At 43.8% G+C, this 17,692-nt stretch overlaps 1 protein-coding gene across 1 annotated transcript in view; it reads right to left on the reverse strand.

The window, feature by feature from the left end:
• Positions 1-819: 819 nt before the first annotated feature.
• The window catches only part of RHEB (Ras homolog enriched in brain), a 45,032-nt gene continuing 28,159 nt past the window's right edge, over positions 820-17,692 (reverse strand). Inside the window, 5 exon segments of the mRNA XM_019530326.1 lie at positions 820-1,312; positions 11,582-11,663; positions 12,142-12,189; positions 12,291-12,347; positions 16,609-16,691. Of these exon segments, the coding sequence (XP_019385871.1) occupies positions 1,220-1,312; positions 11,582-11,663; positions 12,142-12,189; positions 12,291-12,347; positions 16,609-16,691 (363 nt within the window). The 3' untranslated portion in view covers positions 820-1,219.

Consider the following 17,692-nt stretch of genomic DNA (forward strand, 5'->3'; position numbering starts at 1 on the left):
GATGGGGGGCAGCTGCAATGCACATCATCATGCAGGTACGACCCTCACCTACCTCACAACATTTCCTTAGACGGGCAGGCCTACCCATCACCACAACAGTCAAAGTTTCTTTAAACACTTATACTTAAATTCTGGTGTGAAATATCTAGATTTTAGCATGTTCATTACTAGGGTCTGTGATCCTGAACCTTTTTAGTCTGGAAACAGTTTAGTTTGACTGGTTCACGCTGCTCTTCCAAATGAGAAGCTGCAGAACAGAGCACATGTACACACACCTCCTACTCATGCTAGTGCTGTCTCAGCCCCTGAAGGCGATGGGGCAACACAGTGGAAGTGTACTTGAAGCGTACGGGCAGTGCACCAGCCTATTCAACACGTGCCCCTGCTTGCAAAACAGGCTATATGTAGGACCTGGAAAAACTGCTTCATGATTTTCTTTCTATTTTGAAACTGTCTAGCTATTAAGCTTTTACAGAGACTTGTCATAGGAATGCTGAGACCCCTCCTCATAGCTATACATGCAAAGTGCCTCTATAATGACAACTGCTTAGATGGAGAGTTGTGCTGGTTGCCCACTGTCCTCCTCTCATCCCCAGTCCTCTTTCCCAACACAGAAAGACTGTGACACCCTATTGCTTCAGCCTGTACTAGTTTGTCCAAAGTTGCTGTCCAGACACATGGGAGCACTGCTAGCAGGCAAAAAAACTGAACTCACGGGCTTCAACCGTCCATCTCTTCTAGTCAAGGACCAGAGGTCTCATTCTAGGTTACAACTATGTTGTAATCTGATTTATAAAACACCACACACAGCAAGAACACTAAGGTCTGCAGCTATTTTATTTACAAGTATACATTTAACACAAAGAAACACTGATATCCAAGCCTAGTTAAGAGTAGTGTAACAATATGCATCATTTGATGATTATTCTAACCAACAAACTACACTGAAAAATTAATGCCTTAAAATTCTTGGTCATAATATTAAGAAATACAATATATAAATTGAAAATATGATTGCTTAAAATTTGAAAATGGAAGTGAAGCCATTTGCACAGGAGTCAGAGTTTAACATAATCTGAAGGGAAAGGCTCCAACCAACTGTAAATCTTTCAGGTTAAACAGAAGAAAAAAAAGAAGCATAGTTTATCCTTGAAGATAACGGGCAGTTTGCTTCTTCAGGTAGAACGTATTCCCAGTGTTCTCAGGTTTTGCAATGGAATTACATTACTGAGCATGAAGACTTCCCTTGTGAAGCTGCCCCATCGATTTTTTCTGCCTCCAAAATTATCCTCTTAAAAACATCAACGGCAGTCTGCAAAGAGACGGTGTGGTTAACATGTGGGCTGAAATTGCTACTTATTGACAGAAAGGTGCCTTTGGCACACACAGATTTCTTGGCTAGTCTAATAGACAAATGCATGTTCTAAACCCTCCCAACTGACACCAACAATCATACAGAAAGATCTGGATAAGTGGGGAAAAAAATTTAATTGAAAAATTAGCACAAAAAATCTCTTTTGGAAGAACAGGCGTCTTCTCCCCCCACGATACACCTCCATGCTTGGAACATGCACGGAACATTCTCTAAATTATTCCACAGTTAAGCTGAACCATATCGAAACAAAGCTAATGACTATGCTTCTGCTTTGTATTGTAAGCATTTTAAATAGCAAGTGTGTGCTGCCTGGCAGCACTGAAAGTTCAGAGACTCTGCCACTCAAGAGTACAAGCCAATTCATATACTCCCCAAGAAAATCTTACTACAATGCAGAGAGAAGAGGCATTTTCTTGTCAAGCAAGAAACTCTACTTTTGAGAAATGTGTTTTTCACTCAAGCTAAAACCAAATCAGCCGAGCTTTCAGAACTTCAGTGTCTCGTGTCTACATCGTGAACCTTCTTATGCCGCAATACTGATGCATTTGGCATAAAAGGGCTATCATTCAGCTGCTGCCCAGTTTAACACAGTGACGGAGGTGTCATCATGTCCAACTTTACCTACATAAGCAGGGGTGACACTGCAGTACACTCCAAAGCAAGAGATGAATTCAGAGAAGAAGAATACAAAGGTAAAACTTTAGTCAAAAACGTCAACAGCAGGCCCGTGCCGTGGGCAGGTAGACTGGGCATATGGACAGAGTCAAGGCTTCTATTATGCACCTCAAACACCCTAACTGCAGAATACTGAACATTATCTAATGCCTTTGAGCTTCATATTAAGGTATTCTGGAGATTTCCTCCAAACAGAAGCTATCCATCTGGCATGCACCCCTTCAGCAGGCTACCCCTTGAGCAGGAGCTGCCTCTCCAATTACCTCTGCTGAAGCTCCCTGGCTATCCTGCCCATCCTTAGTACACAGTAATTCATTAGCCAACATTCTCTTAAACTAAACTGGGTCCCTTTGATCAGCTCCTTGCCCCATTTCCTCCACTTCTCTCCATACAGCTGGCAGCTGAGCACCCTAGGTAGGACCGAACCAAAGCTCCTTCTAAGCAGGCTAGGCCACACCAATAACAGCTCTAGCTGGCATAACGGGTGATTAACAGGGAGCGCTCCTGTGGCTGCTGGCAGGATGTTTCTGACTTACACTGCAGGCATCTCAAGGAATAGGATTCTGCAATCTCTACACCAGTGATGCCCAACCTTTCGGGCCCATAAGTAGAGGTTGATATTACCAATCTGGCATGCAGGACCAGGCCCCACGCCAGACTGCACCTGAGGGCCCAGGTTCAAGGCCATGTCATCTGACCCACAGGGCTTGGAAATACAGCAGCAGGGTAGTGGTGAGTAGTATTAATTGCCACCACTTCCCCACCAGCAAATTTCTGGACCTGCAGGGAACCCCGTGAGCAGTATGACCTGGGTTTGTGGGCTGGAAGTTGAGCACCATTGCAGCATACATTCCTTTTTGTGCCACTCTCTGGAAGCCAACAAAGTCATCATCCTCATTTGGGGATGGGATGCAGCTGAGTTTAGCATGTTGAGCGTGTGGCATTTACATTCAAAGGCCAGCGTCCTTTTGTGCACCACCGTGTTTTCTCAGGGTCTGTCACCAATGATGTTTCATAAGCAAAAGTTCACACAGCTTGAATCAGAAGGAAAGAGGTACATTTTCTAGAAGCCTTTAAGGCAAGGAAACAAAATATGCTGTGCAGTTTGAGATGACTATGTGCTTGCAACAAGCTACTAGTTACCAGGTGTTTTAACTTGGCAGATGTTTTTTCTCCATGAAAACGCATTTAACTGGCTTGCTGCCAAATCAATCCCACCAACTCAAGTTGCCCTCCAATGCTAAAGTAATGGCCAAGTTCAACCTGCTCTGGTCTTGTTACTGTTTCCCACATTTAATGCCAGATGTGTGCTGTATTGTCTCAGAGACTTGTTAAAACACTTGGGTAGCTGGAAGGTGAGAGTTCTCACCATATAAAGCAGTTTTCATGCAATACAAAAAGCCTGACCTACATGGCCAATTCACCTTTGCCTGCACAGGAAATATACTATATAGAATAAGGGGTTGGCCAATTCCTGAACAACACTACAGACCCCATCTACTGCCTCTTGATGCAAGCCTCTCCCAGGAAAAACCTTACAAAGGACAAAAAAAATGAATCTGACCGAAATAGATCACAATGCTCCTTCTTAAATGCAGCAGAGATTTTAATAATTTGGATCTGGCAGGCAAATGTTCCACGTATGTCCGCCTGGAAAAAGGCTATTTAAAAAAAGAGCATTTGTTCTGTCAAATCAGAAGAGGCCAGGTACCCTCAATGCATGTACTGAGTGCCCCTCACCAAGTGGCCACGGGGCAGTTTAATACATGTATACACTGTATAAACACAGTTTACACCCTGCATGCAGGTTCATTGTGCTTCGAAGTATTCCTCCTCCAAGAATGTGCAGAGGATGCCTTGCAGCACTCGGGTATTCTATTAACAATAAACTCTTAATCTAACAAATGAAAGTGCTTTTCTATATTTATATGCAAGCTTCGGGGCATTTGACATTCCTTCTCTTCCCACCGCCCCCAAAGGCACAAGAATGACAGAGACAGGACAGGACAAAGAGGCAGGGTCAGAAATGCAGCTGGACTTCAGACATGTAACTGCTGTCATTGTATTTCCAGCTTGGCCTTCGTTCACTTTTATTTCAATTTGCATTCTTAGCTGGTAGTGCTAGTTGAACTTGGGTCCCAACTTGGACAGAGGATCTTGAACAACAAACTCGGCAAGGGAGAAATTTCCTGTTTTCAATCCTCTGCCAGTCCAAATACTTAAGACCACCTACCACGGCATCCCCAACCCCCAGGGCATTCCACACCACTCCACAGCATGTTCTTCTTGCAAGCTGCGTCTGACAAGGCCTGAGCGAAGTAACATCCAAACAGCTCTTTTATGGATCACAGGAGACTGGGTCTCACTATCCACTGAAAGGCCAGCTTTCTTCCCCTGCAAGTTTTACTGTCTTCCATGTTCACTCAGAAAAAGGCTTAGCTGCTCTTCACTCCTGAAAGCTTTCCAGTATATTGAATCCCAAATGAAAGATGGAAGAGGACTCTGAGATCACTGTACCAATATAACCATTTTCATAGATTTCATAGACATTAGGGCTGGAAGGGACCCTGGAAGATCATCGGGTCCAGCCCCCTGCCCCAGGGGCAGGAAGTCAGCTGGAGTCACAGGATCCCAGCAAGATGAATGTCCAATTGACTCTTAAAGGAGTCCAGAGTAGGAGCTTGCACCACCTCCAGCGACAGTCTGTTCCAGGCTTTGGGTGCTCAGACAGTAAAGAAGTTCTTCCTTATGTCCAGCCTGAAATGGTCTTGGAGGAGTTTGCGACCATTTGACCTTGTCATCCCATGGGGCGCTCTGGTGAATAAGCGTTCCCCTAGATCCTGACGCACATCCCTTATATACTTATAGGCTGCCACCAGGTCCCCCCGAGCCTGCGCTTCTCCAAGCTGAAGAGTCCCATAGCTCTCAGCCTCTCATAAGGCCTGTTCATCATGCGCGTGGCTCTCCTCTGGACTCTCTCAAGCTTCTCCACATCCTTTTTAAATTGTGGAGCCCAGAACTGGATGCACTACTCCAGCTGCGACCTCACCAAGGCTGAGTACAGTGGGAGGATGACATCCTGGGATTTGCTAGAGAAGCATCTATGGATGCAAGCCAGAGAGTTTTCCTTGCTTTGCTGGCTGCAACATCATATGAGCCAAGCCACCAATGTGAGGTTGCAGCCAGCAAAGCGAGCAAAACTCTGCCTTGCATCCATGGATGCTTCTCTAGCAAATCCCAGGATATCATCCTCCCTCATTTTGGTCTAGGACAAGGGATGGAGACCTATGCCTGGGTTCAGGTGAACACAAAGACAGGCCCATCCAAACAAAGTCCTCAAGCTCACCACCATGTTCAATCACTTCATGTTCACTAAGACCAGATCGGTGAAACGGCAAGCTGGCAGGAATGTCGGGAAGGTGTTATCTGTCAGCTATGTGTTCCTGAGGGAGGCCTGGCACCCAGCTTGCTGGACTTACAAAGGACTTTTTCTATTCCCAGCCCCTCCCCACATCTAACCAGAACTAAAGCAGAAGAAAAGTTTAATAGGCAGCTTGGGCCATACATTCCCAGTCCCAGTCTGGGATGCCTATCTAAACTTGATTGACTAAAACCTGGTTGCCGGGTTAGGGAATGCTGAGGCAAGAGGCCGACTCAGAAGGGGTATGGGTGACATTTGAACAATGGTTAAGGTTTCATCACAGCATCCAGCCTGCTGGAGCCCTGACCACAAATGCTGTCATACTTTTCCTGGGATGACTGGTGGAAGTCCTCCCTACAAAGTTTATGAACACTCCAAGTAATCCCCTTAAGTCTGTTAAAAGACTACAGTAAGATCTGCAAAGTCATGCAAAGCTGAGGCTTATTCACAACAGGTAAAATACAAAACACTGATAATGACTTCACAGTGCAAGCACAGCTAGGCCATCTGAGAAGAAACAATGTGGTATCCCTTCCAGCGTATCTTCTTTATTCATAATAATTTCAAGCTGGCTCCTAGGTGTCTGGTTATTCCTTAAAACTTTATGTTTTTCCTGGTTGTTAATCAGTTTCTTGAGATATTCCAAACCAGATAACCCCTCGTCACTGAAAAAAGTAATTTATTTAAATTGAAACTTTATAAAAACAGAATTTGCCCTGTCAATTATGGCTTGGGACAATCTTGATTTACACAATTAAAAGCATGCTTTGAAGAGGCTGGACTAAGGTTATAAGAAAGCTGTAAAGCAGCAAACAGTGTGCTTCAAAACGAAGAAATCTCTCTGACACCATCCACTGTTGTTCTCGAGAAATTGGGATAAACAGATCATCTCTGTTGGTCACCTGTTTAACCTTCAAAGATCATGCTAGGAACTCTGCCTGTCAACAAACCCCGCAAGCGCCTTGGAACGGTGAGATCCCAGCTCTCGCTGTCTCTCTCTAGGAATAGCTTTCTAAACCTGAACTTTATTAGTTAAGCTTGAGCTAAGTTTCCCCAAATACTCATTTGAACCAATTACTATTGTAATTGTTTTTATTCATTTTTCCGTGCATGGCTATTACTACTAGTACCCTCATATATTTCATATACTTAGCAATAAATAACTTTTATAGTCAAACTGGTGGAAACTGGGTGAATTTTTCCTTCCCTGCTTCCCTTCCCCACTTGCTCTCCGGCAGTGCTTCTTTTACCCAAGCCAAAGATCCCTGTGAAGTCCAAAAATACTGTGGGGTTTGCTCATCAAGAGGTTACCACTACTAGGACAGTTAGGCCAAAAGATTGGGATGTGCCGAGTTTGAGACATAAGGGGATCAGCTCGTATAGGCTGATTTGACCCAGTTCGGCTCAGATGTGGCCTAATGAACTGGATGCTGGCCCATGAGGGTGTCAGCTGGACACCCAACCTGGTTCAGAGGTATTCTGTTCACCCGTGTGCTTGTGTCTGACTACATTTTATTGTTACCTTAATGAACTGATTCCTGGCACATGAGGGTGTCAGCCTGTACATGCTGATCAACCCAACTGGGTCAGACATGTCACATTAGAGAGAGAGGGAGCATGCGTGCATTTGACTGATTCAGTGGCTGCAGGAACCCAGCCCCGTTAAAACCGAGTCCTGCAAGACAGCTCCATTAGGGGTGAGGACTCGCAGAAGGGAGACATACAGCTCCATACAGAAACACAAGCAACACTAGCAGCATATTAATAGAATTACCAAGACCCTAGAAATGTACCCCTAATAAATGAGCACCCCCCAAAGTGACAGGCAAATCTGGTAACAAAAGGCAAAACAAAGTGCTCCCTAAAGCCGAAGCCACACACATGCAGAGACAAGTCTGCCCACAGTTTAGTCCCAATAGCTGGGTGGTTATGGCACCCACCCAGGAAGCTGAAGACCCAAGTTCTAGGCTACTCTTACCTACAGCAGCAGCAGGAGGCAGGGGTGCTTATGCCCAGCGCAGGCACTGCCGCCCAGCAACATGTAGCTCTGGCCAGCATTACACAGTGTGACCTAGCCGGGTTTGAGCCTGCATCTGACTTCCCAGCAGGATGCTCTAACCACTACGCCATATGTCAGACATCACCCGTGAGTACCTCTTTTATGACCAGGCACTGCTCCTTGTGTTTAACAGCCAGTGGATAAAGACAGATGGTGAGCTGAGCAGTGGGGAAGTTTCAGTGAGATACCTGCTGGCTAGCTCTCTTCCTTTCTGGCTCTTCTCCTGGCTGCCCAGGGGGCTGGCTTCAAAAAGGAGTGATGGAGAGGAGGTGAGAGAGTGCCTAGGCTTTGGCATGGTGGTGAGAGCACTATGCTGGCAAATCAAAGAGATACAGGTTCAATCACCATCTTCCCTAGGTGGGGAGTCTCTTCAGGGTAAGTGAGTTTTTAGCTACCTACATTTTCAGCTTGGAATGGGTATGTGTATACACTGGCTAGGCGATTAGCCAGCATGGATTCAGGAATACACCTACAAATCGTAGGGGTAATTGAGTTGCTATCTGAACCTAGACAGTTAAAATGGGGGCAGATAAAATGGCCACCCAGCTATTTTATCCAGCCCACGGGGACCCTAAAAAATGTAGAAAATAAATATTTATCTGCCAGTCAAAAGATGACAGAAGCCAGGGGCAGCAGGACCCAGGTGAAGCCACAGGCAGGACCAAGCAGCTGCAGAAGCAAAGCCTGCCCAGGCCAGCTCCCCTCTCCCCGCTGGTGTAGCCTGACCTGGCTCCAGAAAGCCCCTGCACCCCTGCCACCCTGCTCTGGGCCCTGTTGGAACTGGCTCCAGTGCAGTGAGCAGCCCCATGCTTCCACCCAATTGTCGCCGAGTTCCGCATCCCTGCTCGCTCGCACTTCCCCCAGGCCTGCCGGAGCCATTTGCCCCTGCTGTCACTGCTCCACTTCACCCCCCACCCCTGCTGGTTGCTCCAGCACCACATGGTTCCTGGCTGTAGCGCCGAGCTGCAGGACACAGCAGGAGCTGGCCTGGCCCTTGCAATTCTTGACTGGCTCTGTGCAGTGCCTGCCAGGCCAGTCCAGCTCCTGCTGTGTCCTACAGTCTTTGCTGTGCATCTGGGATGTGGTGCTGGGGTAGTGAGCTGGGAGGGGGAGAGATGGGGAAACAGCAGAAGAGCAGCAGTGGCAGACGGGGGAAGTGGTAAGCAGTAGCATGGGGCAATGCCAGTGCTCCACATAGCCCAGGCTTGGAGGAGCACTGGCATGGGCTATGCCTGCCACAGGGATATTGTAGGCAAATCCTCCCCTCCACACATGCTACAACCCTCCCCAAACACCCTCTGCCCACACACACACACACAGCCCCCCACAAACGCCATACCCACCCACACCACATATCCACACACACCCATATACTTCCCCACCCCACATACACCCCCCACATACACATCCACACCCTCCGCTGCACCCCTCATACCCACCCACACTCCCCCACAATATACAAGAGTAAGACTTAATTTTAAGCCATTGTGCAATCACCTCTATGTACACTAAACAAACACATGTAAATCAGGACAAAATATTTTTTTAAAATCGAATGAATGCATGTTGTAGTATATGTTTGATTTTTAGAATATAATTTGATATTTTTCTGTTTCCAAGATACCAAATCCCCTTGCTGAAAGGAGTACAGGGGGGAAGACAGGGGGGTGGGGTTCGGGCGGACGATGACAACGACACAGGCACCGCAGCAAAGAGAGGGATGTCCGGTGGTAAAGGTCAGGAGTTAGGACTTCTGGGCCCAAGATGGCAGCCAGGGGATGGGGCACCTGTCAAGGGGCGGGGCTACCCCTACAGTCCTTGACCACCTGCCAAAACTCAGTAAGCATCCCTTCGCCCAAAATAATTGCCCACCCCTAGTTAAAAAGCTACCATTTAGCTGCAAAAAAGGGAAACAGAATTCCACCCTCAACCGAAGCCATTCTTCGTCACTGCTAGGATATTAGGCATTATATATAGACAGAGTTAATGTCTTATCCAGGCAGAAACAGATCAACACTACACTAATATGCAGCATATACTGATCCCATCTGAAAAGCCTCAGACTTGCCCTGCAGAAAGAATTGCCATGGACTGAGGGATCTTCCTCCTGAGAACTGTCATTAGAAGCTTGAACCTCACAGAATCATCTGATATGTAGTTACATCTACTGCTCTTGTTGCATATTTTATGCATGCTCTAAAAGATTTTAGCATATCATGCATACCAAAACTGTATATAGGAAGTCAGCTGAACTGTAATCTGCCCAAATGTCTCTGTATCACCACTTGCACCCTATATATTATGGTACCATAACAAACCCTGTTGTAGTCGGTCAATGGGACTTTATGTTAAGACAGCAACTTAATATGCAAAGCATGTGGGGTGTTATGTAAAAGCTGAAGCTTTTTTGTCTGAATGCTGCCTGCTTCTCCAGCCTGTCATTTCAAGTTTCAGGAGTTATTCTCAGGAAGCTACGCTGCACAACATGAATTAGCAAGAAGTTGTTAGCTACATGCAGTTGCCAAAAGGACACAAAGTAAAAAGGCAACAAGAATACCGTCTGGCCAAAAATAAAAATGTTAACTCAATTTTGATTATATTCAACTTAAAGATTGTGCAACCATAGAGACCCTTCTAACTGAACTGCGCTTGGGAAGGTTTTTAGTATCCTCAACTTCCCTCTGCAACTCCACCATACTGATGGTTTTGTGCTGTGCCCGAAGTCGTCAAGCTTGACGTAAATCTTCAGGCAGATGGAGGTTATTTATTTGTAGTACTTTAAAGGGGATTTCCTTCTATCTGAACTAAGTTATGCAACAGCTTTTCCTTTAGCAAGAATACTCTTCTGCCCTGTGGAACCTGGATGTTCCCCAATCGTCCACTGCCAAGAGCACAAGTTCTAGCAGCTACCAGACAAAATAAAAAAGGGGCTGTTTTAACTGGATTGCCAGGTTCGTGTCATGAATGTGTCAGTAAGCTACAGATTTGATAATTAGGTATGGAGAAGAAACAGGAGTTAGTTTCTGCCTGCAGTAAAGGTCAGTGTGGAGCCTCATTCATTGCAAATGAGTCTGACCACATAAAACTATATTTGGGAACTACTACAAGCCTCATTGCTGGCAACAAGAAAAAAGAAAATCACTGAGGACAAAAGCTGTTTGCCAGGATTTCAAAGCTGCAGGCAATTAGACTACTAGGTTGAGAGAGTAAGAGAGGTGAGGTGTTGCAAGGAGCACCGCTAGGTTAAGCACCATGTCCATCCACGTGAGCCGACTGCTCAGGAGGCCGGTTAAAAGAAAAGTGCTATTCAGTAAGCTTTTACACACCTCCACTGATTGGTGATGGGTTAGCAAGTTTAGTTGCGATCTAGATTCTCATCATTCAGAACCAACAATAGAAACAATGTTCCCTGGTTATATCTGGGTCAAATTTTGGCCATCCCCATCACAGCTGTAAATAGTGCAGCATTAATTGTCCCCAATATCTATGCGAAACTCTCCTGTGAGGCAGAGATGTACTGCTCTTGTAGAGGGAAGGGAAATATACCAGCAGAACCTGAAATGAATCTCAATTTGAGTCCCTGGCTCGTACCCAACAAGGAGGCTCTTCCATCACGAACTCTTAGTGGTATATTCCTACTATGAAGAAGTACAACAAATCAGCCTTTTTGGTTTTTTTACAGTTATTTGAACAGCTCAGAGCCTTTACAGTTTCAATCTAGATTCAAGTGTAAAGTGACACCTTGAAAGGCTTCCGCTCCAGCACCAGGACTAAGATCAAGTATAGAAAGAAAAGTGAAGTTAAGTTTTACAACTCTTTCCAACTCACCTTGGTTTGCTTATAGGCTCAGGGACTTATCTGTACAAGCTCATACACAGGACCCCAATGCAAATATTTCATTTCATACTTTCAACAGGAAATAGCATTACAGCAGATGGCAGCCCCCCTCCCTCTCATTAAGGAAGCATGTGAAGATGCTTAGAAGTCTTTTGAACACAAACCCCATTATTTGCCCTTCAACAAAAACACAAAACGCATTTTAGATAGTTACCTGATTTTCTTTAGCAGAAGACTCCAAGAAAGCAGCATTCCAGGATTCTGCTAAAGCTTTCCCTTCTTCATAGCTGATCACCCTGGCCAAACAGATAATGTATATGGTTAGGATGAAAGAAGGCGGTCTGATAACTTGTGGCAAAGTTACAGCATTTGACATGTAACTGACACTTTCCTCAGGGTCAACTTAAAAAAATGCAACTTCACTTTTTATGCACTTTTAAAATACCATATTTTTATTCTTAGACTGTAAAATACTATATAAAAGTGAGCATGCAACTTATCCACGTTTTAGGAGTAAAAAACAGATTTAACCACTTGTCCCAGAGCCTCTCAGAAACAACCAGGATTCAAACTGGAGAACCAGATTCCTAGATCCAAAACTGTCCACACCATACTAGTTGCAGTATCCTGGTTTTTCACAACTAACATTTCATTGTAATCTGAGCCAAGCATCATACTTCCAACATCAGAGCTGCATCCAAATTATTCTAGCAATGCTTGCTGCAAAGAACTGGTACCTTATTATTTTTCAGTCATACACCGAGTTGTACGTACCGTTCCATATGCAGGTCTTTTTTATTTCCAACCAGCATAATGGGTATTCTGTGAAAAAAAGTTAATAGCTTTCAGAATAGTTACAGTATACCGAACAAAGCACTAGTAATACGCCTGCAATGAAATGAGATGAAAGTGTTACTACTTACTGGACTTTTCCCACCATATCCAATAACTTGCCATGGATAACTTTAATCACTTCAAAACTGCAAAATAAAGGGATGAAGTCACACATGCACTCTGATGTTTAACCTTAGTACCCAACACACAAGCAATTAATTCCATATGTAGATTGCTGCATTTAAAAACTTTTCTAGCTACAGCAGCAGAGCTACTGAGATGTTGCAAATGCTACCAAATCATATACAGGGAGCCATATATGGCCTAGGGCACCATAAAAGCTATCCCAGTTACCCATCCTTACATTGGCTCTTTAGCAACATGCAATTTATTACTTAGGTTGGGAGGGGATCTTGTTTAAAGCATTACTGAAGTTCAATACACCTATATGGCTTGCACTACACACTCCCTGAAGTTTAACGGAACATTTAGCTACACCAGTTTAGAAAGTCTGGAGAGGCAGGTCAAACTAGGAGCACAGTCTTGCAGTAAGTCACTCTGCAGTACTGTTACAAAGCTTACAGGGCTCTGCTGGAGTTTATAGTACTTTTCTTTTAAACTTTATTTTGAAGAAAATAATTTTTCAGAGTGTATACATTGTAAAGAGAAACCCTGAACTGTGATTTCCATGGTCAAGAGATGCAAGTAGTATGCGAAATACAGATATTAGGGTCACAGGGACTAAAAGAAACTACACATGAAAACCCAAATGACAAATGTAGGAAGTTGTTCTAAGGAATTCCAAGTCTAAAAGGATGAGAAGAAAGATGGGATAAGTCCATGAGGTTAGAAAGCACACAAATCAAAGAAGAATTACTTTAAAAGTGTCTTAGAATTACTTTGTTACACTGAAACCTTGATAAAGAAAATGGGTGTCAAGTAATCCTACAAAGGTAGAGACTGAGCTGTACCTAGATAATTTTCAGCTAAACTACTTTGCTGTCAGAGCACACTGACCAGGAGGCAAAAACAAAAAAAGAAGAAAATCCACGGTGTGTAATACAAAGGGAGGACATGGATATGAAAAACTACTACAGCCAAGACACAATGTATTCATCTGATCTCTACCCCTCAACTCTGGACATACGAAATTTTATATTGGGAGGTATGTTTTTAAATGAACATACCAAGTCAGGAAGGTACCATGTCATAAGAGAACATGAAACACTATATTTAAAAGAGAAAGCAAGGACAGTTAGACCTGTTGGTTTTACCTTAACAGTACTGTAAGGCTTTAAATCTACTTTGGAAGGAAAATCTATATAACAGGTCAACAGAAGAGAAGGGAGTACAAGTGGGCTTACTACATTTATATGGCTCCTCTGTGACAATTGTTTTGAAAAGCCAAGGTACCATATCTAATGTGGGAATTCCAGCAAAGCATCTCACATAATGCCACGTAAGATACTAGTTAAAGATGAATAAAGACCTGGCTGAAAGAAAGCCAATCACCTGTGATGGAAGCAGCAGCATTTAAAAACAGGTCTTGAACTGGCCCTATGAAATATTCAATTAATGAACCATGGAAAACTAAAGGGATGTGCCAAAACCTGCTATCAGCAACACAGGGGCAAAAAACTGAAGGGCCTTAATGTCCTGAGTAACAGGCATAAGATGAAGTTTAATAGTACTGTACAAGCAGCAAGATCATGTGCTTGCAAACTGAACATCAGCTGTCACCTGGAAGCTCAGCTGGAAGTGAATACAAAAGGAATATACATCTGCCATTCATGAACTGACTGCAGAAGCTAAATGACAACAGCAGCCGAAGAGCCTGGGTATCAGCTGACCATGAATAAACTCTTACAGGAAGTATGCTGACTCTGATCAAGAGTCCAATAGAAGTCATGGAGAAAAATCAGCTTCCTAGTCTTAAAATAGATCTTAACCTGTTTAAGGGATTATGCAAGAGGGCTGCTTGCGATGGCAAGGGACCAGACTCTCACCCAAAAGGTTCCCTGGAGTCCCGTCAATTCAAGATGGGTTACAGCTAGTGGTACCAAACACAGCAAAAAAACCAAACACACAGTCAGAAGCCAAACAACACAAAACAACAGAACCTACCTGGAGATACAAATTTAGAGTTTCATTAAACTAAACAAGAGCAATAACTTTCAATAAGTGACAGAGAGAGTGCATAAGACTAGATTAAAGAAGTAGGGCAGTTTGCTTTTCCTCAAGCCCTTCTCGTCATACTGAGTGGGTCTGTCTGATGGTTTTGCCTGCTAAAAAAAAGAATTTCCAATAGAATATCTGCATCAGAACTGCTGCCCATCTGAAGCAGTGCTCAAAAGTCTGAAGCTCTAGGGACAGTGTACAGGCAGACATCTAGATATAGGAAGCAAAAATGACAACTGCCAATATCCAAGTGACCAGTGAGCAGTATCCAATGAGCAGTGAGTAAGCAATGTCAAATCAAACAGAACAATTTCTTTGCAAGTCCCAAGGCTCACAGGATTTAGCACCAGGCATGCCCTTTTGATCACTGTAGATGAAGGATCTTCCAATGCAGAGTGGACATCTACTTGAAAGAGCCTAGCAGTAAGAGACCATAATGCACTAGAACTTTAAACCCCTAGGTTGTACAAGAGTATTTTGCCACTCTTAGTTAAGCCTTTACACTGGAATCTGACTCCCCTACAGTAGTGTCATCAGTTAAACAGGACCGGCTTTTATTTTTTCTTCGCTCACATGGTGTTTCATAAAAGGGAGAACTAGAGCCAAAGTTAAGGAATTTATCCTATTGTTTATACAGCATAGCCAATGGAAACTTTCCAAATATCAATGCGCTTCACCCATGGTCAAAACTACTAACTAGCTATCCAATCCTTGTTCTCTGGTGAAGCTGTATATTGACTCTGCATTTTTACTGTGATGTCAAAGATGTGGGCAGTCATCCACTTTTAAAAGTGAGTGAATTATCTTAGTCCATTTCATGCAAGTCCAACAGTGGTAGTGGTAATAGTGCCAGCCAGCTACATCCACATCTAAACTTGTTAAGTAAGAGACGAGAGGCTTGATAACCCTGGACTGTAACAGGGCTTAGGTGGTTTTGAAGCTATACTGACTTCTTCCCCAGAAGAATGCATTTCACAGGACATAGAGGCAACAAGCACATTTCTTACCTTTAAGGCTTTCATTACCAGCCCAGCCGCTCTACATGTTTTTGTTATTCTCTCTTGAAGCATAAATGAGCTGCACAGTCTAGCTCAGATGAGTACTGACAGTACTGGAGTATCCAGGATTTGAATGAATTCTTGTTTCTTTTGAAGAATTTGTAAGCATTGAACAGGAAAAGGCAGCACTTGATCAACCTTGGGTTAAGAACAAACTTTAAGCTTGTTCACATAATAAGTGAGATAAGGATGTTAAAGTTTACTAAGGAGATAACCCTTCTCTGTTGAAGATGCTGTATGATAAAGACAACAAATTCTTCTGCTAAAACCTAACTTCATACAGACAAAATAAGCCAAGAGTCCATAAAAGGAAGACAAAGTATTAGAATAGGGAAAACAACATACATAACCTAATCAAGAGGATGAATGCTTCTTATGAGTCAAGATACTAATCATGCTGGGGCCTTCAAGCTGAAAGGGACTGCAACTTCAAGAAACCGAGCGATTCTCAGAAGCCCTTTTACAATAAGCCACTGACTTGTAAGTGGTCCTTCACAACATTTTGTGCATTTTACTATAAGCAGCCAGCTAGAACCACATAGCACCTGAGCCTGCTTATCAAATGAATAACGTCAAACGAACCAGTGAAAGAGACAGGAAGAGAGAGGCAACAGCATGGATGCACTCTTCTCCAGCCTACAACAGGCAATACAACACAAGAAGTCAGAAAGCATGTGGTTGTTACTGATCTTGGTCTTTTTCCAACTTGAGTATCTGAAAATTTGGACTCTGATGTCCAAATGTAGTGGAAAGCCCCATGTATTTCCCACAACCAACTTACAGACTTTTAAGTCTCAAATAAGTGCAGCTGAAAATGGGCTACACTTATACCCCTACTGCTGTAGTACATATAGTCCCTGTGTACATGACAGATTGTCCTTGATGTCATGCAGAGGTCATTCATTTTTACTCACATCAGTAAATGAGAAACTAAGGCAGAGATCGTATAAAACTGCTCAAGTAGTAGAAGCAAGACCTGTTTGCCAATAATTTTTATTAGGTTCAGTAAGATATTGCCAAACAATTCTTGCTCCTTGGACATTCCCTGGAGCAGCAGCACAGCTCCAAACACTACCACAATGTGGAAGATATTAAGGGGCAGAGCCAGAAATTTAACCCAGAGCAGCTCTGGCTACTATATGAATAAGAAGTATGAAAGGAATTGCATTACCTTTTTATTGACGTGACTGAATAAACAAGAATGTAGCCATTGATGTCTATGGAGTACGTCTGAGGAAATATGGAGTATTCATCCTGTGGAAGGAAAATTGTACTTTTAACAATGCTTACTGTCAAGGATCAGGCTCAGGACTATAACATCGCTGGCAATATTAAATTACTAGAAAATGAGAGCTGCACAAACAGTGTAAGCATAGCTGAGTGCACCCTTAAGACTTTCCAGCATTCTGAAAAAGAACTGCTATTCCTAATGTATTACATGGAGACATTTAGAGGAACTAAAGGAGTAAGGGACAGGATAAGAGACCATGTTAATAGAAGGATATAGAGTTTTGGGGATTGGTATGTTGACAGTGGGGGGAAGGTATATTGACTCCCTATAAAAAGACTACACACCAGCCCTGAAGGGTTTATTTACAGCCTCCCTCTCCACCTCTCCCACTCGCACCCCCCATCAAGCATAGGCCATTTACAGTTCTATTTCTGTTGTGTTAGAGTGCAAGCCACTCAGTATTGCCAGCCAGTTACACCATGTGCAGCTAACAAGCCTGATTTCAGACTAAGCCTTCAGCACTAAGCAGTTTCAGCTTCAGTCAAGGGTTGGAAATCCACTTAAAATCATTGGAAAGTATGAGTATAAGGGACTTCCACAGGTCACCTAGTCTAAGGCAGGATTCACTCCTATCCAAACCATCCCAATCAAATCCTCGTCTAACCCATTACTAAAACTATGCAAGTTAACCTTGCCACAACCATAAAGCGCAGTGCCCTAACCTACCACAAGTAAAGCAGGGGGACAAAGGTGGCCTGCTGCTGCACAGGTTGTTAAACTATGCTTGAAGAGTCAAGGAAGAGAGCCATGTGCCTCTCCCCAACCCCCTGCTACAGAGGAAGGCAAAAACCCCACAGTCTGTACCAATCTGACTATGGGGTAAAATTCCTTCCTGACCACAAATGTAGCACTTGGTCTGAGCAGAGGGGCAATACCCTTTAGGTGGGAATCTCTCGGCAGGACCACTGGCACATCAGTCAATATCTCCAGTCTTAGGTGTAAGCAACCCCCAATGCTTCTGACG

Source organism: Crocodylus porosus, unplaced genomic scaffold (assembly GCF_001723895.1).
Source record: "Crocodylus porosus isolate Cpor-Errol unplaced genomic scaffold, CroPor_comp1, whole genome shotgun sequence".
In the NCBI taxonomy this organism is placed as follows: domain Eukaryota; kingdom Metazoa; phylum Chordata; order Crocodylia; family Crocodylidae; genus Crocodylus; species Crocodylus porosus.